The sequence below is a fragment of the Myodes glareolus genome, chromosome 8 (genome assembly GCF_982192425.1).
Source record: "Myodes glareolus chromosome 8, mMyoGla1.1, whole genome shotgun sequence".
In the NCBI taxonomy this organism is placed as follows: Eukaryota; Metazoa; Chordata; class Mammalia; order Rodentia; family Cricetidae; genus Myodes; species Myodes glareolus.
Genome location: NC_142033.1, coordinates 99,381,619 through 99,409,410, shown reverse-complemented (window position 1 = coordinate 99,409,410; position 27,792 = coordinate 99,381,619). Strand labels below are relative to the sequence as shown.

Genomic DNA, 27,792 nt, shown 5'->3' with positions numbered 1-27,792 from the left:
AGAGTGTGGCAAGAGTTTCCGTGAGAATGGCTGGGCGGCTGGGCTACGGGGCGATCTTCAGACAGCACTGAGGTTATGAATTTGAAACTTAGCCCATCCCCATGGCTGTGAATTTGCCACGGGCAGTCTCCAGGTGCAGTGCGAGAAAGCAGGGTTGTATTTAATCAGAAATCTTAGGGTTCCAGCTGTCAGGACAGAGGTGCACAGAGGAGAGGGTCAGTGAAAAGGTGGCCTGAGTGTGGGGCAAGAGCTCAGATACTGGAGGGCTGGAAGGGGGGAGAGATAGGGCTTGCGGGGAATTCCTCAGAACCCCACTCCTCTGACCACGTTGGGCTATCCTGAGGCCGGTTGAAGTCAAGGTTATCACAGTGAGCTATGATGGCAGGGTTGGAAGGATCCCCTGTGTGCATATTGAGATCGCTGGAGACCAGAGGGAAGCAGGAATGAGCACAGAACCAACATTTCTGCTAAAGGTGACGAATGATACATACAGCAAGAATGCGCAGTGGTCTGAGTCACTGTAACATTCAGAGCCGTGTTGTCCAGCTAAGGTGCAGGGCCACCACTTCCGGGTCAACATTCACTAGCAGGAAGGCAGACACTCAAGAATTTTATGTTTCTAATGTCACAGACCCTGTTATATACTACTTTATTTTCTTGAAAGATTCCAAAATACCACACATATATAATAGGCAATCAAAAATAGGAGTCATCGATCCTTCTTAAAATTAAAATCTGAATGCTGGTAACAGTCTTGAGTTGGGTGTGACACGTCGCTTCCTTGTGGCGTTCCATCCTGCTGGTGCCGTAGGGGAGGAGCCAGAAACCGTGGAGAAGAAGCTCTGTGGCCCTAGGGAAACACATTCTGCTCACATTTTATTGTTGTGGCTCTGGTGTTGTTTTTAGGGTTAGCAAGTAAAACTAATACAGAATCTCCAAAATGCAGTCAAAAGGGAAGGGAATGTGGCAAAAGGAGGAGAGAAATGGGCCTTGGAATGATTTCCGCTGAGTTACACATTTGTCTGCTTGCATATTTAAAGTCTCTGGGAAACAGAGAAGGCATGACTTTACAGAGGCAGAGGGGATGTAAGAGGAGTCTGTGAACTACACCCTGTTTTCCTTTGACTCGTCAAACACCATTACTAGCTTCCAATGTGTTTTGAAAGGGATCCCGCAGAAGCCACTTGACTCATTTAAACAGTCTTGTTTGTTCAGAACTATTGTTCTCCGGACTAGGCCACCCAGAGTAGGAACTCAGAAATGAAAAGCATGTTGGTAGGCCAGAGAAGAAACGCGTTGCTAATCTGTTTCCCTCAGAAAGCCTATTAAACTGTTTGTAAAGGGAATGGCTACATAGAAGCCTCAAGTGGTTTCCGGAATGCCTTTACAGCTGTGGCAGAGGCTCCCACTGCTTAGAAAGAACATATAGCTCATGCAAACGTAGAAAGAAGGGGAAATGTTGCCAGGATTTAGATGCTGATTTATCTTAGATGAGTTAACAATTATGATGAACTGTTTTTGAATATGCTCAAACAGCAATACAGCTGACTGCCTCCTGAAGATGTAAGATACTGAAGGTCTGTGAAGTCCTGGTCCAGCTGACTGGCACCAAAGTGGCAGAGACAGATGACAGGGCTAGCCCAGGATAGCCTGGGGTAGAAAAAACCATAAGTCCCTGACTGGACCTGTGTTCTGCCCAGTACCAAGGCCCTCCCTAGAGAATGCAATAGAGTAGCAAAACACTAGTATTATAGTACTCATACTATATGCATAGTGCCCAAACATCAGCCTTGATATCAAGTGTTATTTTAGAGTTCCTCAGAATTCATAAAAGTGTAACTAAGTAGACTAAACAAGGAATTCTTTACAAATACAACATAATATAAGTGTACATTTAGATGGCAGATTGTTTTAAGAAAATCTATAATTTTGGTTCAAGACAGCAGGTAGGGAACAATAAAGACACTGATTGCAGTGGGGAAAATGTGAGTTTGGATTGAATATTAGATTTTTAAAAATACTTGTTTTGTGTGTGTGTGTGTGTGTGTGTGTGTGTGTGTGTGTGTGTGTCCACACATGCATCACATTGTGCGCTTGGTGCCTGGAGAGACCAGAAGAAGACATTGAATCCCCTGGAACTGGATTTACAGATGGTTGTAACCAACCATGCTGGCACTGGGAACTGAACCCAGGTCTTCTGCAAGAGCAGTAAGTGCTCTTAACTGCTGGGCCATTTCTCCAGCTCCAGTGAATATTAGATTTTCTAAATCAAATTATATGACTAGAGGGATGGAGGAAATGAAAGCAAATACAATAAATGTTAACTGGCAACACAGACACACATGCATACACATGAGTGCATTCACACATGAAACATACAGAGACATTTCATCTTCCTATTCCTTCTGTGTTTTGGTATGTGTGTAAACATTTGTATTAGAATGAGAGTCAGCATATAATCACCATTTTCTTTTTAAATTTGTGCACCAAGCACTTTTACCAACTAAGCCATCTCACTGGCCCAAAGAAATTGTTTTGTTATTTTGGTTTTGGGTGGTCCTGGGGATTGAACCCAGGGCCTTAGTCATGCTAGGCAAGTGTACTTCCCCAGCCCTCTAAGCTCCATCGTCTTGATAAAAGCTGGATGAGGCAAATGGAAGAACAGCAAGGAGATGGGAAGAACAGAGATGTGGTCTGCTGGGCTTAGGCAAATGCTTTACCTAGCTGATCCTAAGTTTCCTTCTGTTTTATATGTGCTGTCTGCAAGGGGTGATATGATAATTAAATTAATGGCATGCATTGCAGAGATTATGTTATCTGGCTGTGTTTGTTCCTTGTCCCAGAGCCATCCTGCCATTAACGCCTCAGAGAGGGAGGAAGGATGCCTCTCAAAAGACGGGGCGTGACAGCAGCGACTGTCTAGTGAATGTGCCGCCCAAAACCCGGCAGCACTGCTCTCACCTGGAGTTTGTGGAATAAACACAATTTCAAGACTTCTCGGAATTCTTTAAATCAGGGCCTGCATCTTCACAAGGTCCTGGGGCAATTCACCTATATGTGAAAGCTGAAAATGCTCGGACCTGTGACGAGGCTCAGTGGGTAAAGGTGATTGCTGCCAAGTCTGATAACCAGAATTCAATGACCCTGCCTCACATGGTGAGGGGGAGAACTGACCCCTGTAAGTTGTACACTGACCACATGGGTGCTGTAACACACCTACCCACCTGTTAAGGAAGCATAGAAAATGCAGCAAGACGCCTCCTTCCTTCTAGCCAGAGGGAGTATGTGAAGAAGATGGAAGCCAGAATGGAGACACTTATCTGCTGATAAGACTTTCCTTGTCTGAGTCAAACTCCACAGAGGCAAGCTGAGCAGGAACTAAGAGAAAGCCAAGAGCACAGGAACGTCCATGCATTTCCAGCTGAAGACCTGTGCTTCTACTTGTGAGAGGAAGCAGAGCAAAGAGAAAGAGAGCAGCTGCATTCTGGGGGACAGAGGGAGCCTGAGGTGGCATCTCGGAGCTGCCCTTGATTCTCACAGTGAAACGATGTAGCAACTGTAACTCAGAAGCTGACTAGGAAGCCAGTGCAGGGAGGGAGGGTGTAGTGACAAAGCATCCCCAGGCCGGTGGTAAGCACAATATTGACTATCATAACCCAAGAGCTGTTCTGAGCCATGAAAAATCATCTGGGAAGGACCTTTGCCAGTCAAGAATTTAAGCATCAAGACCAGCAAGGCTCCAAAGATCCAGATAGACACAGGGCCTTGCCATGGAGCTCAGAGTTACTGAGAACCATGCAAGTTTCTTCTCCATTAGAGCCAGATCACTAAACCATTCCCCACCCTAATACTCACACACCATCACAGAGAAAGGCTGGAGAAAATAATAAAGTTCTGACCATATATCCAAGCAAGAAGAGTCCCTTAAGGAGGCTGCTACTATTACAGAACCACAGTGAATTTTCCACAAAAGGGAATATTTTTTTAAAAAAATACACAGTAATACAAAACTTGCAGAAAACGCAAGGGTAGAAACTCAATAGCAGAACGTGATTTTCTTCCTCACTACATGACAGGATGTGGAAATAAAGTGACAGTATCAAGTGTAATAGTAGTACACTCCTCTAATCCTAGCACTGAGAGGTAGAGACAAGTAGATCTCTGTAAGTCCTAGGCAAGCCAAGGCTACATAATGGAACACACCTCCCCGCTCTGGTGTGTGTATGTATATGTGTGTGTGTGTGTGCGCGTGCGCACACGTGTGTATGCTAGTGCACATGTTCATGCGTGTGATGTAGACTTAACAAAAGCTGGAGGAAAGGGTTTGATACTGTCTTTGTATGCTTCTGTATTGTCTTGCTTGTCACAGCCCTTATCTTTGTATATTCTTCATCAAGAACATGTTTATCAAAGCCCTGTAAGGATCCCTGGTTTAGAAAGACACCCTGTGAAATCATTGTTACTATGTCTGAAAACTAAGTCAGAGTTTCCATTTGGCTCAATAGGAAATCATCAGCTCTGGAAACTTGGATGTGCAGGAAAGATAAGACAGGGCAATGCTGGAGGATATAATTCAGTGAAAGCCTTTTCCTTTTGAATGAGAAAGCCTTGCGCATCCCAAGGTAAGGAGTGGGATGCCGCGGAAAGGCAGTTTGGTTCAGGTTGGTGAGAAGTACAAGCACTGAAACAAGGGCCCAAAGACTTGAGGCTGGGGTTGCCAGAGCTTTTCTAGAAGATGTGAGTTATTTGGTGAGAGGTTAAACACTGGCTCTCTACTGACAGATCAGCACCCCACCCCGTATACTCCCCACCCCGTATACACTCTGGAAACAAGTCTGCCGAGGTAGCAAAGTGTTGAGATGGTTTCAGAAAAGAAGAGGAATCGAGAACTCTGTGATTCTGCATGTCTACCTGGTTCCAGGGACTATGGGATCAGGTTCTCTGGAGATGAACTAACAGCCCACTTTTCCACTCGCGGGCCGCACTAGTCAGAGGATTGTGAGCAGACGCACATCTTCTCAACCAGTTTCCTTGGCGTGGGTCAGAGGGGCCACAAGAGAAGCTATTTCCGCAGCCAGGAAAAAGACTCAGGACTGACTTCCTGGAATTGCTTCTCATTTCAGAATCAAAAATAGCTTTGAAATGCTGTGCTATTTGGGAATTGGGGCCTATTCAGTCTAAGAGCATCTGTTAGTAGCTGTTAAAATTCAAATAAAGTCCAAGTAAAAGTTGTATTACACTCATCAATTTCAAGTTTAAAGCACACTCACAAAACCTGTACCACAGTTACTGTCACAGCCCTAAGACACCAAATGGAATTCCTTGGGTTTCTGCTTCCATCCCTACTTTGAACATGAGCCACAACATTGAATTTCTTTAAAGGTGTTTTTTCCTACCTACCTGAACTTTTCAACTGAGATTCATTTTCATATTCAAAAGATTAAATGTGAACTCCACCAAACAGTTCTGCATCTTGGTTTGGATTATCCTACAGCTTTCTTAGTAGGAATGAAGCCATTAAAGTCATGAAGCCAGGATTGGGAATGTGAATTTTCCTCTTTGTCTTCATTCCAATTTTAGTAAGTGAGATCCTTGACTTAGGTGCTGTAAGAAAAGAAACTTTATTTATTGCTTAGATGTGACTCTGTAAAGAACCTAAATGCCCTTGAGAAGGGGAAGTGACATATGACACTAGAACTGAGCTCCACAGGTAGGGGCATCAGCAGCGCCCCTCCCCACAGGGCTCTGGACTGGTTTATCTTTAGAAACCGTAGTCCTCGTATTTTGTTTTCTTTCTTCTTTTCCTTTATATGTGGAAAAATACAACAAAATTTATAATATATTAAATACAGTAAAATCTGTAATATATTAATGCAATAAAAATATGTAATGTTCCACTACAATTTTATCTATAAAACTAATGATAGCGATTTTCATTTTTGCTGTTTCCTATGTGCCTAATATACACAGTGAGTGGAGTTATTATTGAGATTCATTTCCATCTCTGGGAATTGTAGTTGTAAATTTTAATGGCTACATGGTGGTATGTTGAGTTATAACTTATTGAACATCTTGTTTACAGGGTTTTTTTGTTTTTGCTGCTATCAATACTTTAAGAATGTCCTTATGCACCTAATTTACTTGAGTTTCTTATATGACTGCTATAAACGGAGATTGCATGTTTGTTTCTTGGCTGCTCAGACCCTAAAAATCACACAGAAACTATATTAACTACAACACTGTTTGGCTAATGACTCAGGTATATTCATAGCTAGCTCTTACATCTTAAATTAGCCCATTTTCATGAGGCCGTGGCTTACTGGTAAGATTCTGACATCTTTCTCCTTTGGCAGCTACATGGTGTCTGCCTGACTCTGTCTTCTTTCTCCCTGCATTCAGTTTAGTTTTACCGCCTTTCTATATTCTGACCTGCCATAGGCCAAGGCAACTTCTTTCTTAACCAATGGTAATAAAACACATTTATAGCATACAGAGGGGAACCCATATTATCTCCCCTTTTCTGTCTAAATATAAAGAAATGTTTTAACTTTAAAATAGTAAGATTGTATATAACAAAACAAATATCAGTTACAAAATTTTTGTGAGTCTAAAATTTCATTTCAAATTTATTTTTTTATCATAACTAAGGAAAACTATAGCTATCTGTCTTCAACTCCATCAAAGATCTCAGAAGGATATGATGTTACCTAAGTAAACAGGAAGTGCATTGGTAAGTAACTTCCTAAATTCTAGAATTGACAGAGACATTTTGCTGCCTGTACCCAAAGTTCTTCTGTGACATTGGGACACCATCTCCAGCCTACAGGCCCACAGTATCTGATAGACTTTTCCATGAAGCAGGAAGTTTGAAAGACTGTTTCACCTGTATTGGCAGTTTGTCTGTCACTTTCTTTTGTGTTCTGAGTATGTCTGACAGACTCTTTCATAAACAGAAACCTTAAAGGACTGTCTCACCTTCTTTTGGCAAGTTTAGCAGTTATTTTTCTGTGGGTCTTGCATGTCCAGTTTATACAGCATGCCATCAAGCAAAACAGGCAAAAGCTGTTTCTTGCCCAAATGACTAGCTTTGTCACACAGAAGGTAAATTCCATAACAAGTTTCTTCAATGCCCATCAACCTCTCTGAAGTAATTGGTGCTGCCAGAAGCAGACATGTCTCACTGTCAAAAAAGTCTAAGTTCTTAAAACATTTTAAATGTCATATTCTATAGGTCTTTGAAGTGTTGAAGATTATCTGTCTAATTGAAATATATTCTGTATATCTAGGAAACCTAACAAGCATGGCAATGAGATTGATTATTTTAAATGACTATCTTTTAAACCATATTTTTTAGTGTGCATCACATTTTTAAAATGAGCTTTATAAGCATAATATCTTAAACAAGAGTAGAAATATACATATAACAAAATTGACATTAAATTTATATCAATAAACCAAAGTCCATACCAATGTAAAGTATTTACTTTTATATTATATCCCCTTTTTTTCTTAAGAAAGAGATTGACTGTGACAATTAACCTCTTATAATCAGCCCCCTTTAAATAAAAAAAATAATAATAAACAATCATTTTAGGGATTTGGGCATAGCTTTCTTCAAACTTCCTCCTACTGTTTGTTGGAGGAAGTATTTTTAGGGTTCAGGGAGACATTTTGGGAATCTTGTTTCATCAAACTACATAAGCCAGGAAGGAATTCACAGTTCTCTTCTTCTGTGGAAATAAAAGAAAAACCTCTTTTCCAAAGTAACATATCCTTAGATTTAAATTTTGAAGTCAAGATACCTTTAAAATATTTATGTTGGTTTAGCTCAGCAGCCCCGAGAATTAAATGTTTTTCAGCAGTTAACTCATTAACAATCAAAAAATTGAAAGAAAACACAGTAATATACATAGTCCAGATTCTCTTGTGTATATTTCATGTTTATGTGGCTTATTTTTTACTCTATTACTTTTTAATATTTATTTTATTATCTTTACCTCTTTAATCTATGACTGTACTCTTTTACATTTATTGTCTCTTTAAAGATTTTGTTTTATTTTTTAAAACTATTTTTTTCTATGACTGCTTATACCAATTTTCTTTTTGTCTTAAGCCTATGTATATTTTTTAAAACATACTGTGACCCATTCGAAGGTATATTTCTGTCTAAATCTGTATTTATTATTCATTTTATTATTGTGTATCTGTAATCTTTTTTTGATCAGTGCTGTAAACTGTTAAACAGGCATGGCTGTTGGTTTCACCTTGCTCGGCTTCCCAACATGGCAGAGGTCCATTTGCCACCAGCTCTGGGAGCCATGCTCACCACCCCAACTCTGGGAAGCAGTTGACCCATGCTAGCACAAAGTAACTTACAGCATGCAGCCCACAAACCCCATTCAAGTGCTCTGTAACAGGACTTCCTGAAAGAGCCAGAGCCATTTGTGCCAACAGCATGAACCAGGAAGCTATCTCTTAAAGGAGCCTTGCAGTTTTTGGTGCTAGTGCTGAGTCAGGAAGCCTCCTCTTAAAGGAACCATACCTCTGCTCACTGCCAGCAAGCAATGCCTATCTGAAAATATGCAACTTCTAAGAAACTACAATTAAATCCTGTTTCTGTGGGTCTAGAAGCCCCCCCCCCTTTTTTTAGCTTTCTTGGGCTTTATGTGGATGGTCTTGCTAAATGTTTGGGCACCATTTGTAAACAGAGGCTGCACATTTGTTTCCCAGATGCCCTGATCCAAAAGCTCACACAGAAACTATTACAACACTACTTGACTAATGGCTCAGGCATATTCATAGCTAGCTCTTATATCTTAAATTAACCCATATCTATTGATCTGTGTATCACCATGAAGCTGTGGCTTACCAGTAAGGTTCTGGTATCTGTCTCCTTCAGCAGCTAGATGGCATCTGCCTGACTCTGCCTTCTTTCTCTCTGCATTCAGTTTAGTTTCCCTGCCTACCTATATTCTGCCCTGCTATAGGCCAAAGTAGCTTCTTTATTAGCCAATGGTAATAAGACATATTCATAGCATACAAAGGGGAATTCCACATCAGAATGGCATGTTTTTATCCTTGGCCTCTTTATCTCTTAACTTGAATATTTTTTTGAAAATCTGAGTAAGCTATTTGTTATATGCTAACTTCCTGTGTCATTACGAATATTGCTCATTTGTGTTTCTCCTATTATAATTCAGTTTTCAACATTAAAATAATTTTTCTTACGGTTTTTGAGCAATTTATTTTTGCCTTATTAAATTGCCTTATGACAATTTCCTTTGTCATAAACTTTTGAAAGATAATTGTCCATCTTACAAGTGTTATAACTCTGGAGAGAAAGATATCCTGACTTGTTGGGAAGTCAGGCTATACCTGAAGCTGGGGTGTGGTGGGAGATGGTCTGCCTGCAAGATGTGACAATCCTGCTCCTCTCTGAGACAGCCACTACAGCTGAGCTCTGCTCCCCCCCCCCCAGGGAGCTTACAAATACAGGTATCTGTTTCTGCTTAGTTCTTGCCCAAGTTGTTACTTCTGCTTCACTCTGCTAAGGGGGAAACCCCTGCAGAAATGTAGCAATCTGCTCTGACTCTGGCAAAAAGTTATTATTTCTTCTGCTCCACTCTCAAGGGAGTTTCCCATCAGAGATCCTGCTCCACTCCTGTGGAAGAAGAGCTTTACCCAAAACTCTTGTTTCAAGAGGTTTATTTGTGAAACGGGAATCTAGGAGAGTGGCTGCCTCTGCCTGAGGGAAGGACAGCTGCCAACTGAACAGGCAGAGGAGCTTCTTAGGGGTGGAGTTTTTCCAGGGAGAAGATTTTCAGGGAGAGAATTGGTCAGATTTTAATTCATTTGAGTTTGGGCAAACTCAGATTGGCTAGATTTCATGTTCGGGGATTGGCTGGTTTTCTGCTCCAGGATTGGTTAGTTTTCCTACTCAGGGATTGGTTGACTTCATGTTCAGTTGATCAGAGGGGAGATTTGGCTCTAGTTTTAGGGACAAAGTATATTCCTTTCACTGGCTCTAGCTTCAGAGTCAGGGTGTGTGTCTTTCATTGGTTCTCATTTCAGGGCCAATATGTATTTCTTTGGTTCTGTTTTCAGGGCCAAAGTGTTTCTTTCACTGACTCTGATTCCAGGGTCAAGATGTGTTTCTTTCTTTTACTGGTTCTGGTTTCAGGGCCAGAGTGGGTTTCTTTCTCTGACTCTGGTTTCAGGGCCAGGGTGGGTTTCTTTTGCTGGCCCTTTTACTCTATACATGTAAAGACTTCCTAAATATTTGATTGTTCTTTTTCTCTTAACATGGAAAAAAATAAAGGAAACAGTTCACTCTTTAGTCCACTAAGGGCTACCTTCGATATGTGATATAAGAGTTTATCTAAATCTCCTCTTTTGTTGTTTTGTATTTAGGTGTTAGCCAATTACTAGGGTATAATTAGGCTATTTCTTTTTAACATAAATACAGTTGTAATTACACAGAAAGGTAAACTCAATATTTCTGTTATCTCTCCACCTAAAAATTAGAAAACAGTAGAGATAAAGAATTCCTAGTCTGCATATAAAGAGTTAAATAAGAAGTCAATTTCCAAAGACTGATCCTGTTGCTAAATGTGTATTCTAAACACCTTAAAGATTGCAAATTGGTTTCAATGGCCATACTTTCCTTATCTTGATTGTTCCTGTTACTCTCGCCTGTGGCCCTAGTTTATTTCACCTTTCAATGGTTGTTATTCTAAACTTTTATGCCTGAATGCTCCTCTATATTCAGCATATACCAGCCCTCCATTTCATTCCTAGCCAACGGAAGCACAGAGGAAAGGGCTGTATCACCTGTAGTTACAGAATTATTTTAAAGAATATGCAACATGCACAAGTGTTTGGTTTTATCTTCTGAGCTTTATAAAGATCAACATCATACTGAGACCATAGAAACCATTGTTCTGTAAACTAAAAGGAAGTCCAGAATATTTAACATTTCTTGTTGAAAAATGATTTAACTTTAGGAAATTTTTTTTCCTACTGAGTTCCTGCATAAAAGGGATGGATAGTGGGTAGAGCAATAAAGAATCAAGCTGTTTCATACAAGCCGCTGTATATGTGGGAAGAGAGAACATCACATAAGCCTGGAGCAGTGTCTATCATAGACACAAAGGATGGTGGTGGTGCAGGTCTGTGCTTCCACAGGGCTGGCGCTTTCAGTATCATGAGGCAAACTGAAACATTCAGAGCAACCTGCCAAGGTAAAAAACAAATTGACTTTGTTAGGGAGAATGTTAATTTCCTCCTCCCCCACCTGTGAGTTAGCCCATACAGAACACACCCAGACACCAGATTCGCAGCACAAAGGAGATGTATTACCCCGAGGGGCAACAATGTATTACCCGAGGGTCTAGGCTGCAAAGAGCAACAACAGCAAGCAGGTGTTTCTGCAGGAGCAGGTTTTTAAGGGCAAGAAGTGGGGGAGTCTGTGCTAGGGTGAGTTGGTAAATCCCAATTGGACATGTGAGCCAAATAATGAATTTTGATTGTTGGACCTTGTGTCAGTGGCCGAATAAGGAAATGGACCTTGGGGGCTAGCTTTAGGAATGAAATTTAATGATTTTTAGCAAGAAAGAGAAAGGGGGAGGAAAGGGCACAGTGGCCAAGCCTGTCAGTGCCGTGTTTGCCACGCTCAGGTCTGTTCGAAAGCCCTTTGGGCTTTACTTGAAAAAGTTTGTTTACCACATTCTAATGAGTTAAACACTCTTGTCTAAGAATAGGAAAAGAAAAATGCATTAACTAAATATGAATAATAAAGTATTTATAATATGTACCAATTTTATGTTTTCAATGTTAGTTTACGGTGCCAAAGAAATTGATGGCTCAACTATTTAAAAATAATAGCACCATGGCAACCTAAACTGAATTCCCTAAACCATATTAAAGCTTCCTAATATTAATTTAAAGCTCTCTGTAAGATGGGACATGAAAAAGAAAAAAGAGCCACCTCTCATCTAAATAACATTGATTTTACCAAGAGCTCTCATCACATGTGCTTTTGACCTTGATTTGGAATGATCCAGCTCACTGAATGGCTGCAGTGTGGCCACTCCTCCTGTATTTACTCAAGTTAAACTTTTTGTAAATCCCTAAGCTCCGGGCCTAATAATGCATGTTTGTAATTCCAGCACTCAAGAGATAGAAGCAGGAGAATCAGAAATTTAGGTTGTCCTCAACTTCATAGTAAGTTTGAGGCCATCCCTGGACAAATGAGACCTGTATCAAAAACAGACCAACAGCAAACAAAAGAACCAGACTACTGTTAACCATCATGCAGACACATTTCCCCCAGAACAGTAGAAACTGACATGAACAAGCCTCAGCAGCTAGGAACTTAAAGGGGAAACAGTGTCCCTGGACTGTTTCTAGCTTCCAATATTAGGTCAATATTTGTTTTAATTTTCCCTCCGACTGTGGGCTAACTTTTGAGTGGCAGTTCTTGAGCTTGCTTCAACACACTTGGGACTGAGCTGCCAGGGAGTCTGAGAGCTACGGAGCCGGGCGGGCTTGGGATGGAACCGTCTCCTTCCTAAGGAATGCCAAGCATAGACGTGATGAAGCACACTTACAGAATCCAACATGCTCAATGAATTTTGTGTGCATGAATATGGAGTCTCAGCATATACTGCTTGGAAATGAATGTCCAAGCCTGCTTGGTTTGCCTAATAGACTATTTGGTAAGAGCAAATAAGTTCTGACTTAATATAATTTCGTATTCATTAACACTTAGCCAATAAAAAGGGACATTAAGCATAGCCTTAGTTTAACATATGACAGTAGCTCATAAAACAAATGCTATATTGCATATAGATGTATGTATCCATCTCATATTTGCATTTATACATTCTTTCTGTAAGCAAAAAGTGAAGCTGGAACCTCAGTGACTTACAGGTCCCGCTTTCTCATCCTTCTGTGGAAAATTCCTTTAAAGAGGCTACAGATGTAAAAGTCCCAGAAAAAATCCTTGTCTACAGATGTCTAGTTTATCCTCTACAGGAATCCTAACTTTTGTTCCCATAATACAAGTCTGCCAGCATAACTTACTGCAGTAAGGATGAACACTGGGTGGAGGCTCCCCAGGGCTCATGCGTGGCACGCACGCTCTGCCATTGTTTATCTTGCCAAACCGTACTCATTTGTCTCTCCCAACAGACTAGGGTTCACTGGGGACAGGCAGCCTTGCTGTTTGGTTTTGTGTGCCTAGCTCAGAATGTACAATAGGCATTTAATAACTGTTTTTACGTGTTTTACATTTGACTTGTCTTCTGTAGTTATTTTAAGATAAATTTTAACTGCAATGAAGAGGATAATACAACTTGTAATTCATAGTTTTTCCTTCGTTTCTGAGACTCCATTCCAACCCACTGAGATCCAGCAATAAGAGATGTCCAGGGCCAAACACTGATAGGAAAGACACAAATCTCAAATCTTTTCATAGCACCTGCTACGATTGCCCCAAGCCTCAGAAACAAGTTTAATCTGTATTCCTAGCAAACAGCTAAGAGCCTGACATAGTAAGGGCTAATAAGGATGGAAAAGAAAAGAGAATGAAAAAAAAAATTCAGATCAAAGTTGTTTGGCTGTGCAGGATGGCTAACAGCCTATAGCCACCAAGATTCTGTCAGATTCCAGGATGCAAGAGAACAAATACATGAACAAGGGGTGAGAGGGCAGAGTCATGGAGGCGGAGAGAGGTGGAAGGTCTGAATGATCACGCAAATGCGGTGGGCACATACATAACTGAACTGTCATGCTAAATCGTTCAGAGAGTTAGGATGAAGACAGAATTAAGCCTAAAACGGAGCATGAAAGGATCTCAGCAGAGTGAAAACTCCCACCAAGAAGGATTGCCTGGTTCCAGAATCCAGTTATAATTAACCGTGTTGTCACAGCTTCAAAGGAAAGATTCAATGTCAATTTCCTAAAATCTCATTCTTCAGATGCCAGAAGGCTTCTTACCTAAATGAGCTCAGTTCATCAAGTGAAGTAGCAGATATAAAGTCTCTATCAATGGCGGCACCACGGTGCATATGCACAGGTACATTGTTGCTTTGCTTTGCTTTTGTTTTCCAAGACAGGGTTTTTCTGTGTAGCCCTGACTGCCCTGGAACTCACTCTGTAGACCAGGCTGGCCTCAACCTCAGAGCTCCGCCTGCCTCTGCCTCCCAAGTGCTGGGATTGAAGGCGTGCACCACCACCACTCCAGATGCATTATTGATATGTGTTAGGGGCAGCATAAATATCTGAATAAACAGGCTATGAGATATACATAATTAGCCTGTACAGTACCCAAGCCAGATGAAGATGGGTTGAGAACAGGCTAGACCAAGTTTATCTTGGAACTGCAACAGCAAAGACATTATGTGGCAACAGTCATGACCGAGTTTGGAGACGCCGTTGTGTTCAGTTTTTGTGATGTGGGGATTAATCCTAGACTCTAGTACTATGAAGTAAAATTTTACAAAAAAAAAAAATTAGAGCCGTAATTTATGAATGAGAGTTACAGTGCCTGGTGAGAAAGCCAGGAAGATTTTGGTGGATGAGGAAAATCTTCACCATGCTCTACATTTTTCTACTACACAGATTCACTTAAAGGTATTTGGACAAGAGCTATAAAAATAGTAACTAATCTCTACAAATGAATTATTTTCTTTGTTAGACTAAGTGAGTTGCAGCAGAGCAAGTAAACTTCCGTTTTATGGCTTTCATTTATGTTTATTGATTTGCATCCTATGACCTCTACCAGGGAGCTAAAATGATCTCACTCTGCACTTTTCGTGCTTTATTTATAGCTTACCACCCAGAAGACCCCAGTTTCCCTGGAAAGGAAGCATATGTTATGGAGTGTTTTTATCTCAGAATTGGACTTAAGTTGTGTTTTCAGTATTTCATACATTTGGAGCTGAATAAGACACATTCGGGGCCGAATATGACATTTGGCCTGACGTATGACACATTTGGAGCTGAATGGCTGGACTTGAAAGCTTAGATGTATTCACATGATTGTATAGAAACTATCTGTTAGGGCGGACGATTCTACGAAAAGGGACAGACACGGCTTAGCACACAAGGCCCTTGAACTGTTCTTCTGATTCATTTTTCTGCAAACTAATTTCAAAGTGATTGCCAAGGGGAGGCACGCCCCTGCGTACAGGCACGCCCTTGCGTACAGGCTCATCCCCGCAGACGTGACTCCACCCTTGCTAGATCTCGGGAAACCAGCTCTCAGTTCAGAACTTCATGGCTATCAACAGGATTGCTGTCGCAGAGCCACTGTCCTTAAGATACGTGGTCTTACAATAGAAGACCATTGTGTTCCTTGTGTTGATGGAAAAGGATCTCTATTAAAGTCAATCACAGAAGCCAGTGTATAGGTAACCCTATCCTGTAGTTCCTACTGAGAAAGTAATGGAATTACTATCAGGGAAGGAGAAAAGACCGTAGATTCATATACTTATTATATCTTGCTTTGCTCCCTAAAATTATTTGTAAGAACATATTAAACATTAACAAGAGAGTGGACCCTTAACAATAAGAATAAGGGCAGGGCACAGGAAGAAGGTCCTAAGAATACAATAGGGCCTCTGCTGTGGGTGGGTTAGAGTTTGGCTCTAACAGTCCAGTCGCCTTCATCTGCTAATGACATTAGTTCTGTTTGCCTAAGAACATTTTTAAGGGAAGTGGAGAAGTCAGGGTAAAGGATGAAAATACAAGAGTGTCTGGCCAACTCGTTTTTCATTTGGCTTCCTGTAGGAATAGATCTTAACATATTTGGAACAGAGAACATACTGAACTGTGTGTCCTTAATACGGCCTTTCTCAGTACACTTCTGAGACAGGATGTTCGTAAATACCCAGTGGCACTGAGTTCAAAATCTAGGCTGTCTGGACCGGCCATCAGCAGAACCCTAGAACTCTGTGAAGCTGTTCTGTCTCCTCTTTCACAGGCAACTCAACAGCTTTATCTGTGCTGTCTCCATGTCTTGCTCCGTCCTCACCCTTAAAACTGTTCTAACCTCCTCAACCACATCACTGATGCTCTCTTGCTAAGGCTACAAACTACTTTTCAGTTTATATTTTACTTGGCCTCAGCAGCATTTGGAAGTTGCCTACCGTTTCCTCACAGTACTCTGTGCCCTTGCTTTTCCTTGCGCCACACTTTGACCCTCTTCTCTGCTCCTTCACCCATGTGTTTCTGCTTCTCTGCTGTTGGTCCATCAATGCTGATGTTGCTTTAGATATGAGTAAATGGAGCCAGCCAAATCGTGTACTAAAACTGTGCATGAGCAACCAACAAAAGATACTTGCTACTTCTGAAGTCCATAGCATAGGGTTTTATGTAGTTCTTGTTAACTGAACAGCAGCAGCTGAGGTAGGTGTGGTATGTCAAGCTGGTCAACTTCTAGTCCAAACTCTTTCTGCCGTCTTTCATTTTAGATCCAACAGAGTTAGGTACTACATTTCCCTGAAGTCAAAATTTCAAATGTAATTTATGCTTTCACAGTCAGTGATAATTATGTGAAATTTGAACTTGGACTTGTGTTGTGTGAACCAGGGACAGCAATGCTGAGACATCCATGACTCTGGAGATAACACACCAGAAGGTGGGGCTTCCTGCCATGTCCATGTGTCAATGAATTATTTCAGTGACAGCCTCCAGGCTCCCTGCAGGGTGTGTTTCAGGGAAGTTCTAGTAATTCCTTCATGCCCTACAACCAAGCATGAGGATCCCAAAGTTCACTCCCATTGCTACGATGCTAGCACCTTCTCACCCCTGACTAAGACAAAAGTAAGAGTCTGTGTGTCACTTTGCCAAAGGAGCTAGAGGCTACAGTTATGGCCTCTCTTGGTCCACCTTCTCCATTCCTAGCCCTTGGACTGGCATTTCTCGGGGTTCTGGCCACAGCTCATGCCTGGAATACTTTCCCAGACTCACTCATCTGAAGAGGCCGAGGGATGTGAACTGAGGAGCACTTCTGCCAAGACTCAGAGGCCCTGTGAGTGGAATTCCCCGGGAAGTATGTGATGCTGGGGATTCCAGAGATTACTCAATGGGCAAAGGCAGAGGACAGATACACTGCAGTAATGTTATTACTAGCCTGCTATTTGACCTAGAGAGTCCATGAGGTTTAACAAGTAACCATCCTCTTCAGTCTTCTTCGGAGCTCTGTGATGACAGCAGTAGCGCCCTTTGCAGAGAGGAGGAATCCGGTCTCGAGTTATTATGCAGGACCTGGGTTTTTTTTTTTTTTATAATCAGCTGGCAAGGTTTCAGACATGCTATTAAAATACCATTTAAACATTTACCTTTATAATAAAGTGTTATTTGTCCACACATACCTGAATAAAGAAAGCTGTTTGGGGAAAGGAGAATAGCAAAAATGCTATGCACTGTCCTTCCATTATTAATGCTAGCTTAAAAGCTTGAGATTGGCAAGCACCACATTAGCTTTTAATCCATTCGCCGTCCTTTCCTCCTGACTGCTTCTTCACTTCCTCCCATGCTTTAGACCAGTGCTGCAGAGATATTGGAAAGGATAATTCCACCCAGGAAAGAGAACTGCTATGAATTATTGACAGTGTCGGCTTTCTAGTGTTTTAATCTTGCCTCTTTGCTTCAGTCAAGGATATTAACTAGATGGCGTTGTTCTATCATGCTAGGAGCTCGCCTGCCCGCTTTCCACAGGCAATACCGACTTGAACTACAGAGGAGACGGCGCTGCTGGTTTCCGGTTCCTCACACGATGAATCCTCCACACATTCTACTCTCTATGACTTTGCTTAATGGTAGCCTAATGGGGCAGGTTTCAAACTGAGTTTCTCAGAGCCCAAGGGATGCTCTTGAGATGCTCGAGGCCAGTGAACCCTCTGGTGAATGGGATTTTCCTATATACACATACATGAGTTCTTCTCTTGTATCAGAAAAGCACTGTACCAAGAGCACAAAGTTTTCATCTAAAATGTTGGAAAAAGAGATATTTTCTGTCAAAGGCTTGAAAATCCTGAATTAGTACAACAAATACATGAGTGAGTGTTTGTATATCTGTTGAGATACCAGGGGAAATGCCCTAGGACATTTATATGTCAGCATTAACAGTCAGGCACGATTCTCTGCAGAGGGCGGCGTGCCTGTGACTGGGCTTGCAGGGTGAACTTGCTACCCCTGCTGTGCTGTAAGAATTCTCTGGACACCAAGCAAAGCCAGTCACTGTGTTTATTTCTATCCTGTATAAACTTGGTCACAAGAAACAGTGGAAAATTGAAGGAGCTGTTAAACATAAATAAAGCAATTGCCATGAATTATCATGCTCCACAGGCTTAAAGCTGGGTCACTCGTCAGATCCCACGGCCCCCAGCACCCCTGAAGATGACTGTACCCATTATCTGTGCTATTTCATAGGGGAATCCCACAGGCAAACTTATTTTAAAAGCAACTTTTAAAAAGTATTCTAAAAATAAGGTTTTTGTTTCTTTGCTATAAAATCAAAGCTGAGTCCATACTCAGGGTTTCTGCTCGCATGTGATGGTATAGAACCTGGAATGCCCTCCTAGACATGGGAGCCATAGACCTGAAGAAAGCGTCCAGGTGACAAAGACTCATTCTTCCAATACGTTATTCTCTAGTAATGACATCACTATTTAATAATAAGACTGAGTCTGCCTCCGAACTTGCATGGTAGTGTCAGGGAGGCATATGAAAAACACATGAGCAATTACATAACTACAGCAATTTACATATGTCTTTGCCGTGACACACAGTGGAGACAGGGCCCCGTCATGCTGACCCTGAGAGATCAGTAGCCTAAGTTCATTTTCAAAGGCACAGCTGAATGCTTTCCTGTTGCCAAGGCCATGAATGTGCGGCACTTACTGTATCTGGTGGTTAAATATGTACCCTCTGCCACAAGAATTATAGAGAATGTTATGGAAGCTCCAAGAGGCTCAATGGTTGATGACTGCTTGAATGATAACACACATACACGCACACACAAATAAAATAATAATAATAATAATAATAATAAAAACAGTACTGCTAATTTATTAGACAAAGAGATCTTTCCTTGGTTATTCAATATTCACCAGTCCTATGTTTTATTTTATTCATAATGCAAAGATGGCCTGAAGGTGCTTGGAAATCATTCATGCAAGATCATTGTGATTTTTCCCTTCCATAAAAATCTTTTCACAACATGTATAATCCCCATCAAATATGTAAGAAATACATTCAAAATGAAACCCCTTCTGTTGCTACTGTGTCATTGTTAAAGCCAATATGATTTTGGTAATGAAATAAAAAGTCTCACAAAAATTAGTTTCATTTTTTAAAACCCTGCATAAGACACTTAGAAACACATGTAAAATACATTGCAGTGAAAGGAGGTGCATGCCTATCAAGTAATGACTTCTGTCAGTAGGGTTTTCTAATTTTCACTATTATTTTTATTACTTGTATTTTGAACTTCCTAATGATCCTATCAAAGGGTAACATTTCTTAAATAAAAATGTCTAAAGCACATGTATAAGTGGATTCGTTCAGATTTATAGTGGTAGCATTAGACTTCAGTTTCTCTTAGGTGTATAGGACCCGTCCGTCCATTCAATGACCCATTCAACGTTTATAGCGTCCACTGCACTCTATAAATGGATAAAGTCTGAAGGCAGCAGAGCGAAGGATCCTCGCTATGTTGTCCACTCGCTGTGCCCTTCCTTTCTCCTTGCCCCTTCCTTTCTCTGCATAGTTACTGCAGCATTGCTCTAGAATGCAGTGAGTGGGGGGCAGGGGTGGCAAAGGAGCCCAGTGTACGGAGCAACTTGAATTTATTCAGTCGGTGTGGAAAACAACTGACAAATCAAAAAAACATCACACGGGTGGCCCCTAGGTAAATCAGAGGAAACCAATGGAAACAAAGAATATTACACCCCAGCAAAGCTCAGCAAGACACCAACTACAGCTCTCGAGCTCACTAGAAGCTCCACCTACAAGATTAAAATATTACTCAAAATAGCAAGAAAGGTCAAGCTTAACTAAGTAGGAATTTATTGAGAGGTGCAGAGACCCCAAGCTAAGCAGACTGCAAACTTTGAGTGAGGCACTAAAAGATGTGAACAAAAGTAGTAAAATATTTACTCTTTAAAAAAATAACTTATTTTTATCTGCATTGATATTTTGCCTGCGTGCATGTCTGTGTGAGGGTGTCAGATCTTGGAGTTACAGACAGTTGTTAGCTGCCATGTGGGTGTTGGAAATCCTCTGGAAGAGCACTCAGTATGCTCTTAACCACTGAGCCATCTTTCCAGCGCGGAAGTTTTCCTGTTGATAAGATTGCTACTCAAACACACTGTGATTTGTGTAGGTAGTGCCCCTCAGCCCCCAGTATCGTGTTCTAAAATCCAGATCTCCGGCTAGTGGCCCTATGTTGGGAAATTATGGAAACTTTAGGGTTAACTTACAGCCTACCTAAAGGAAGTAGATCCCTGGTATGGACCATTCTTCAGGGGCATCTTGTCCTTGGCTCCTTTCTGTCACTCTCTCTGCTTTTTGTCCATAATGTGGCAAAGAAGCTCCATGCCTCTGACACCACGATGTTCTGCCCAAGTGTATGGGACCACGGGAGCCTGGACTGAAACCTCTGAAATCATGAACCAAAATAATTCTTTCCTCTTTTAAGTTGTTTCTATAAAATATTTTGTCACAAGTAACTAATACAGAATGTGAGTTTTCTCCCAATGGGTGTAATATTTAAAAGGAAATGTGACAGGAATGGTTAAAATTATGCTACGATCTAGAAGTCAATATATGACAACATTCAAAAGTAATGTTATTGAAGGAGATAGGGATGTGACTGAATTAAAATGTGCTCTAAAGTTATTGTGTTGGTACTGGCTTAGAGAGCAGAGATCCCAGTGCAGCCAAACAGAATGTCGAGGAAATTATTAGGAGCATATGCTAGTCTTGAATGTGCTGGGAACTGCGTTTTAAGTGTGTGGGCAAAGTTAAGCTATTCAGTTAAAAAGTACTGGAGAAAATGTCTAACTGAAAAATTAGGAGATCTTTTACGTAATTCTACAAAAGCTAAAGACATCCTTTTTATTTTTATTTTTTTAATTTTTTTATTTGTTTGTTTATAAAAATTTCCACTTCCTCCCCTCCTCCCCATACCCTCCCATTCCCCCCACTCCCTCTCCTCCCCTAAAGACATCCTTTTTAAAACACCTTTATTATGTAAAGGAGAGGGGAGGCAGGGATGTCTGTGAGGGTTGTGGGACACACATCACTGCACACACATGGAGGGCAGAGGACAATTTTCAGGCTTCATTTTCCAAACGTGGATGCTAGGGATTGAACTCAGGTTGTCTGGCTTGACAGTAAATGCCTCTATCTGCTTAGCCATCTCGCTGGCCCTGAAGTTGCAAATACAAAGGATAAAACCATATTTTAAAGATATTACATTTTGAACACACGCATTTACTTTTACCCCTACATAAACTCCACTTACTAGGAAAAAGGATTTTCTTGAAGGATTAAACATCTATAAAGTCAAAGGAAGGGAGAAAAAGTTACAGCAACTCTGAGAACTGGGAAGAGTGAGGTAAAGCTGAGCTGCACACCTTTGTCAGAGACATACTTAAGATCTAATGGGCACCGGGCCTGCCAGGGTTTCTGTTGCTGGGATAAGACACTGACCAAGGTCAAACCTGGGCGGAAAGAGTGTATTTCATCTTACAACTTGTAGTCCACCATTCAGGGAAGTCACAGCAGAAACCTGGAGGCTGGAGCTGAAGTGGAAGCCATGGAGGATTGCTGCTCACTGGCTTGCTTTTCCTGGCTTGCCCGGTCTGCTTTCTTATATAACCCAGGACCTCTTACCCAGTGGTGGGCCCACCCACAGTGAGCTGGGCACTCTCATGCCAATCAAGAAAATGCACCATAGCCCCGCCTGCAGGCCCATCTGGTGAGGGTGTTTTCTTTACTGAGGTTCTTTCTTCCCTAAAGGACTAACTTGTGTCAAATTGGCATAAAACTAGCTGGCACAAGGCCATAACCTTCACAGACTCCCAGGACGGCTGTCCAGGTCTATGCCCTGTGGGCAGGAATATTGGGTGTGTTTTTCCTGGAGAATATAATAGATCCAAGAGAAAAGGTGTTCAGAGACCAACATCGGATTGAAAAGGGAAACCAGTTATTTGGCTCATCCTAATCAACACAGAAGCAGAAATCAGGGGCAAGCTGGTAGACATGTCCATTTTAGGTGAGGGGAGGTGAGATTCTCATACAAAAACATCTGTTAAAATATTTGAATCTCCCCTCAGATGGGTTGTCGCTGTTGAGAAACTATTGGCCCAGACATTGACCCCTGGCTTAGCAGGCTTTGGCCAGTTTAGCAGGACCAGCATCCAAGGAAGCGCAAAGTAACCTTAAGGCCTCCCATCGCTCTGTTGTGCACCTGCCACAGTGCGGTAAATTAGCTTAACTCCCACATTGCTGTGAACTGAATATGGAGGCTATTTCATGTAAGTGTCTCTTTACACACAAATTGCTCTTCAATTTTTAAGTATACATTCCTTTCTGGAAAGAGAAGATGTATCTTCTCTTTTTTCTAGAAAGCAGGCTGGCGAGGGCTGGAGAGATGGCTCAGAGATTAAGAGCACTGGCTGTTCTCTCAAAGGTCCTGAGTTTAATTCCCAGCAACCACATGGTAGCTCACAACCATCTGTAATGAAATCTAGTGCCCTCTTCTGGCATTTATGCAAACACTGTATACATAATAAATAAATAAATCCTTAAAAAAAGAAAAAGTAGGCTGGCAAGATGGCTTATTGGTGCAGGTGCTGGCCGCCCTGCCTGGTAGCGGGAGTTTGGTTCCCAGGGTCTACATGACGAGAGGAAAGAACTGAACCCCAGGGCTTGTGCTCTGACCTCCACTAGCAGAGATGCCACAGCACACAGACATATGTACAGACAGATAAACCTAAAACAGAAACTAAACTTAGTGAGTGTGCCTGCTTTCTGCAGCCTCCCCTGGCGGTCCCCCCAGTTATCATCCCTTTGTCCTTCCTCCTCAACATCCCTCTGAGCTGAGGGGGGGACACAGAGGCTGCAAAGTGCCATTATATTCCCTCCAGGTGCGGGGAGTGCTGCTGGAAGACTGGCCATTGTCATCACCCTCTTCAGGGGCCTCAATAGCGCAGTCTCCTGAGTAAAGGCCACACACCTCTGCACAGCATCATTTGTCTGGTTGGTATAGGAGGTGTGAAGACGCCCAGCCCCAGCTGACACATCCACAAAGGCCACCCATACACCGCGGACCCAGGGAACATCTCGGAAGAAGGGGTGGAAAGATTGTAAGGCCAGAGGACCAGGACGTCTGTCTGCTGTGAGACAGTGTCTTCTGTATATAACGGAGCACTGTACCCTTAAAGCCTCAGCAGTACTTCCACCTAAAGAAGACCTTCATGGTCAACGGTCAACACTAGTTGACATGCTAATGTGGACAGGGGAACTCTCTCAAGTCCCCACCCCTAAATAAAGAGCAGTGGGCAATTGACGGCAGTTCAGAGAGGGAAGATCAGTCCTCTCCAGGGACAAGGCCCTGAAAGGGTATTCAAACCCAAGTGGTCTACCTTAAATACTTATACATATAAGCAATACTAAATGGGCTCACCAGTTCTATTTATAAATCGCTATTTATAAAGCTTAATTTTTTAATTTATAAAATTATTAAAATTTATAATAGAGAGAAGTCATAAACTTGAGGGGGAGGGGTGGGAACATGGCGGAAATTGGAGGGGAAAGTGGTAAAAATGATGCACATTCAGGTCTCATTTATGAAATTCTATATAACAAAATTTAAATTACTGAGAGTGTTATAAGGGCTGGCAAGATGGCCTGACAGGCAAAGGTACCTGCTGCCAGTCTTAGACCTGGATTTAGTCCCCAGCCCCAGTGTTGAAGGAGGAGAGACCCAACTCAGTCACATTTTCCTCTAATCCCCGCACATGCTCACTCTCTCTCTCTCTCTCTCTCTCTCTCCTTCTCTCTCTCTCTCTCTCACACACACACACACACACACACACTAAATAGTTTCTCATTCTTTATTTGAGATTTTAACATAAAACTGTGAACATTTTCAGATATTTACCAGCATCATTTATATTTATTTTTTTAAGCGCTCATAGTTTTTACCCATTTTTCTATTGCATAAACATCTTATACATTGGTTTAAAGTAGTCTGTACAAGAAGAATATTCCAAATAAATCTTCTATTTTACTACTTGTTCATTAAAGACTTTCTTTCTTTCAGTCAGGCTTATCTAAGATTTGCAGATTTGCTAACATCTTCTTAAGAGTGTAGTTGAAATGCTGTTGCTCTCGCGGTGATCTACCCAAGTGCGTTCCAGTGTGCACGCCTTTGGTGCAGCTCTCCTTTGTACAAAGCTCTTTGCATGTCACATTCTACCTTATAGTCGTCTTTATTCTCCAAACTTACCTAGCAGACGTAAGCTCCTGAGAGAACAAATTGCATTGTAAGGAGCTATGTATGCTATCAAGCACGTAGACTATGCCGTGCATAAAATGCCTCCTAAGTACTTAGTGAATGGGTGACCTATACCATTTGATGATGTGGTGATGGTATGTATATATGCATACATTTATACATATGTGGATATTATGTATATTGGATATATATGGAGATACAGAGGCCAGCAGAGCCTATCTGGCGAGTTCCAGGCCGCTTACAGACCTTGTCTTAAAAAAAAAAAAAAAACAAACAGAAAGTGTATGGCACCTGAGGATCAACACTCAGTTGTTCTCTAGCCTACACACACACACACACACACACACGCTCACACACACATGCACACATACATATGAGTTTACCATATACTTGGTAATGAAAAGAATGGTGAATTAATTACTTTGACTACTAACCACTTTGTAAAAATATTTTCAAACTTAAGAGAGCTAAGTAATAAAGGCCTTGAAGTGTTTCTTTTAGGGCAGGGATAACGATTTTACTATAAAATAAGTTGCTTAAATTATTACCTTTTCTTTACCCATGTGTAACTGTATATTTTATTTTGTAGTATTCTTAGAACAGCATATACAAAGTAAGCAATTTGTTTATTTTAATTAACGTTCTGTATCCAGGATAACACCCTTCATTGAGAATCACGTGCAAATGTGCACTGCAAATGTGCACTCCCCTTGTTACCTCTCACGGGTCTGGTGATGTGTGCTGCGCAAGCTCATTCCTGTTTGTTTCTGTTTTGCAGGAAGGCCTGGCTAAGCAAGGTTGGGAGTCCCAGTTCTCGCATCGACCGGGCAGACTTTTCTAATGAAAAAACCATCTCTAAACTAGACTACTCTAACTTTAGTATTCACTACTAATGGGAGAAAAATAACAATTGTAATGCCTACATTGCAGAAAATAAAACATATTCTTAAATTCGTAGCAGTAGGATTAAAAATGGGAACTTTCTGTCCTGGAAACCTCAGAATTATATGTTACTAAAATGTGTGAAACTGAAAAAAAATGTTACCCACCTATGTTTTTAGCAAGCAGAAGCCAAGTATTATAAAATAACACGTTGCTGTAAAATATCTGCTATGATGATTCAAGTGAAATTTTGTCTTATGGAGGGAGTCACTAATTTCAGAAAACATTGTAATGTGTACATGTTATTCAGCTAGAGATAAAATGAGGTTAACTATCTAAAATTATGTTTAGATACTGTTGCCTAATAAGGTGAATTTTAATGTTATCTGAAAATAATTTACTACTAAAGTTGAGTAATCTGTATTGTTATTGAAGTCTTAGAATGGTTAAAATAAATTTGTGTGATGATCACTGTAACCAGAAAGTAGCAGCAATAAAGAGTTAGTGTGTAAAATTCTTGTGAAATCCAGGCCTGATTCGGAACTAAGCTGGAGCTACTTGGTGTGTTCATCGTCACTGTTCTGTGGAGTGGAGAGGCAGGCTGGGTGACAACAGCTAGAAGACCCTGCTTCGGTCTAGGGAGCTTCAAGATTCGTATCTGCTTCCTTCAGCTGCAATCCTTTGACTAAAAACACTGAGAATCTAAATGAGTCACCTAAACTTGGACTATCACTTGGAGTCTTCAAATGATAATCAGCCAACATAATGTTTGAAGGAGGGGATTAGTTTCTATACCATGGAATTATAATATTGAATAGGAAAGACCTTTAATAGAAAATAGTATTTCAAATGTGCACATAATAAATATGTTCTTCAATGATTTCTTTGTTGGTTTTTCGAGATTGGGTTGCTCTGTGTTGCTCTAGTTGTCCTGGAATTTGCTCTGTAGACCAAGTTGGCTTAAAACTCAGAGAGCCACCTGCCTCTGCCTCTCAAGTGCAGGGATTAAAGGTGTGTGCCACCACCGCAATTTTATTTCTTTTTATTGTGTGTGCATGTTCGTTTGTGTGTGACTGCAGAAATGCATTTACTGGATGTGTGTAGAGGTCAGATGACAACTTTTCAGAAGTCATTTCTCTCCTTCTGCCTCGTATGTGGGTCCTAACCCGCCAGGATTGTGTAACAAGCACCTTTATCACTGTGGTCCTGATTTTCACATTTGTAGAATGGACGCCTCCATTAAAACACAACTTCATGTAGATTTGAACACATAAACAAAGTTGATTGCTGTGTTTTGTTGTTGTTTAGCACAGCTGGTGTGATCAAAATGGAGTGGAGAGGCCCCTCGCGCTTGGCTCCTTCCTTGACTTTTGGTCTGTTTCAGATCCGTGGGAATGCAGGCTGGAAACCACCATGCTCTCCATGTGGCAGATGCCACTGCTATCTGTAGTGTAAGACGCTGCCTTTGCCTCCGAGTCTGTATCCAGTCCTCTCCTCTACCTGCTGCATGGTGAGAATTGAGAGACGGGAGCAGAGGGGGATGTCAGTCAGCTTGAAAAGTTCATCCCATGGATTATAATAACATAACATATGTACATAATATATTTACATAATGGTGGAGAATGACCTTCCAGATAACCAAAAAGAAAAGGAGCATTCCTATTATTTGAGACTATCATGATAACAAGCAGTATATTTATTGGGTAGTATAATTTTATTCTGTTCTATTTCCCTATTCTATGTTAAGGAAAGTAAACATGATTTTGTGTTCCCTTTCTTTGGGGAGGATTTTTGATGCCAGGTACATCTGAAGACTTTTCTTCTAAGGTTTCATTTTAAGAAAGCATCACGGGTGGTGACACATGCCTTTAATCCTAGCACTCAGGAGGCAGATCTCTGAGTTCAAGACCAGCCCGGTCTACAGAGTGAGTTCTAGTACAGCCAGGACTACATAGAGAAACCCTGTCTCGAAAAACAAAATGATGGGGGGGGGAGTAAGGAAAGAGAAAGAGGCAGCATTGTGCTGTGGATGTGGATGCGGACAAAGATACGTACTGGGCCTTCAGTGGGTAAAAGAGAGGCAGAAATGCCAAGACCTAGGGAGCAAAGGATTCTGTCAGACTTTGGAAATGGCCAAGAAGCTGCACTTTTCCACGTCGTGAAAACCTGTGCCTTTCTTCCAGAAGGCCCTCCAGGGAGATCAGTGAGGTGCCAGAGGAATTCCTGGCCCTACCAAGATTCCTATCCCCAAAGTACTACAAAGCATCTCCAAGCACTGATGTGTGTGTCTTAGGCAGCAGTCACGGTAACCGATAGGCACTCGAGACCAGAGAGATTGACCTGGGATGCTTTCTCACCTAAGGCCTCTTATGTGT

At 41.4% G+C, this 27,792-nt stretch overlaps 1 protein-coding gene across 1 annotated transcript in view; it reads left to right on the top strand.

Annotated features, from left to right (window-relative positions):
- The window catches only part of Acyp2 (acylphosphatase 2), a 152,285-nt gene extending 125,988 nt beyond the window's left edge, over positions 1-26,297 (top strand). Inside the window, exon 4 of the mRNA XM_048427580.3 lies at positions 25,314-26,297. Within this exon, the coding sequence (XP_048283537.1) occupies positions 25,314-25,428 (115 nt within the window). The 3' untranslated portion in view covers positions 25,429-26,297. The remainder of the gene's footprint in view (positions 1-25,313) is intronic.
- The last annotated feature ends 1,495 nt before the right edge of the window (positions 26,298-27,792 follow it).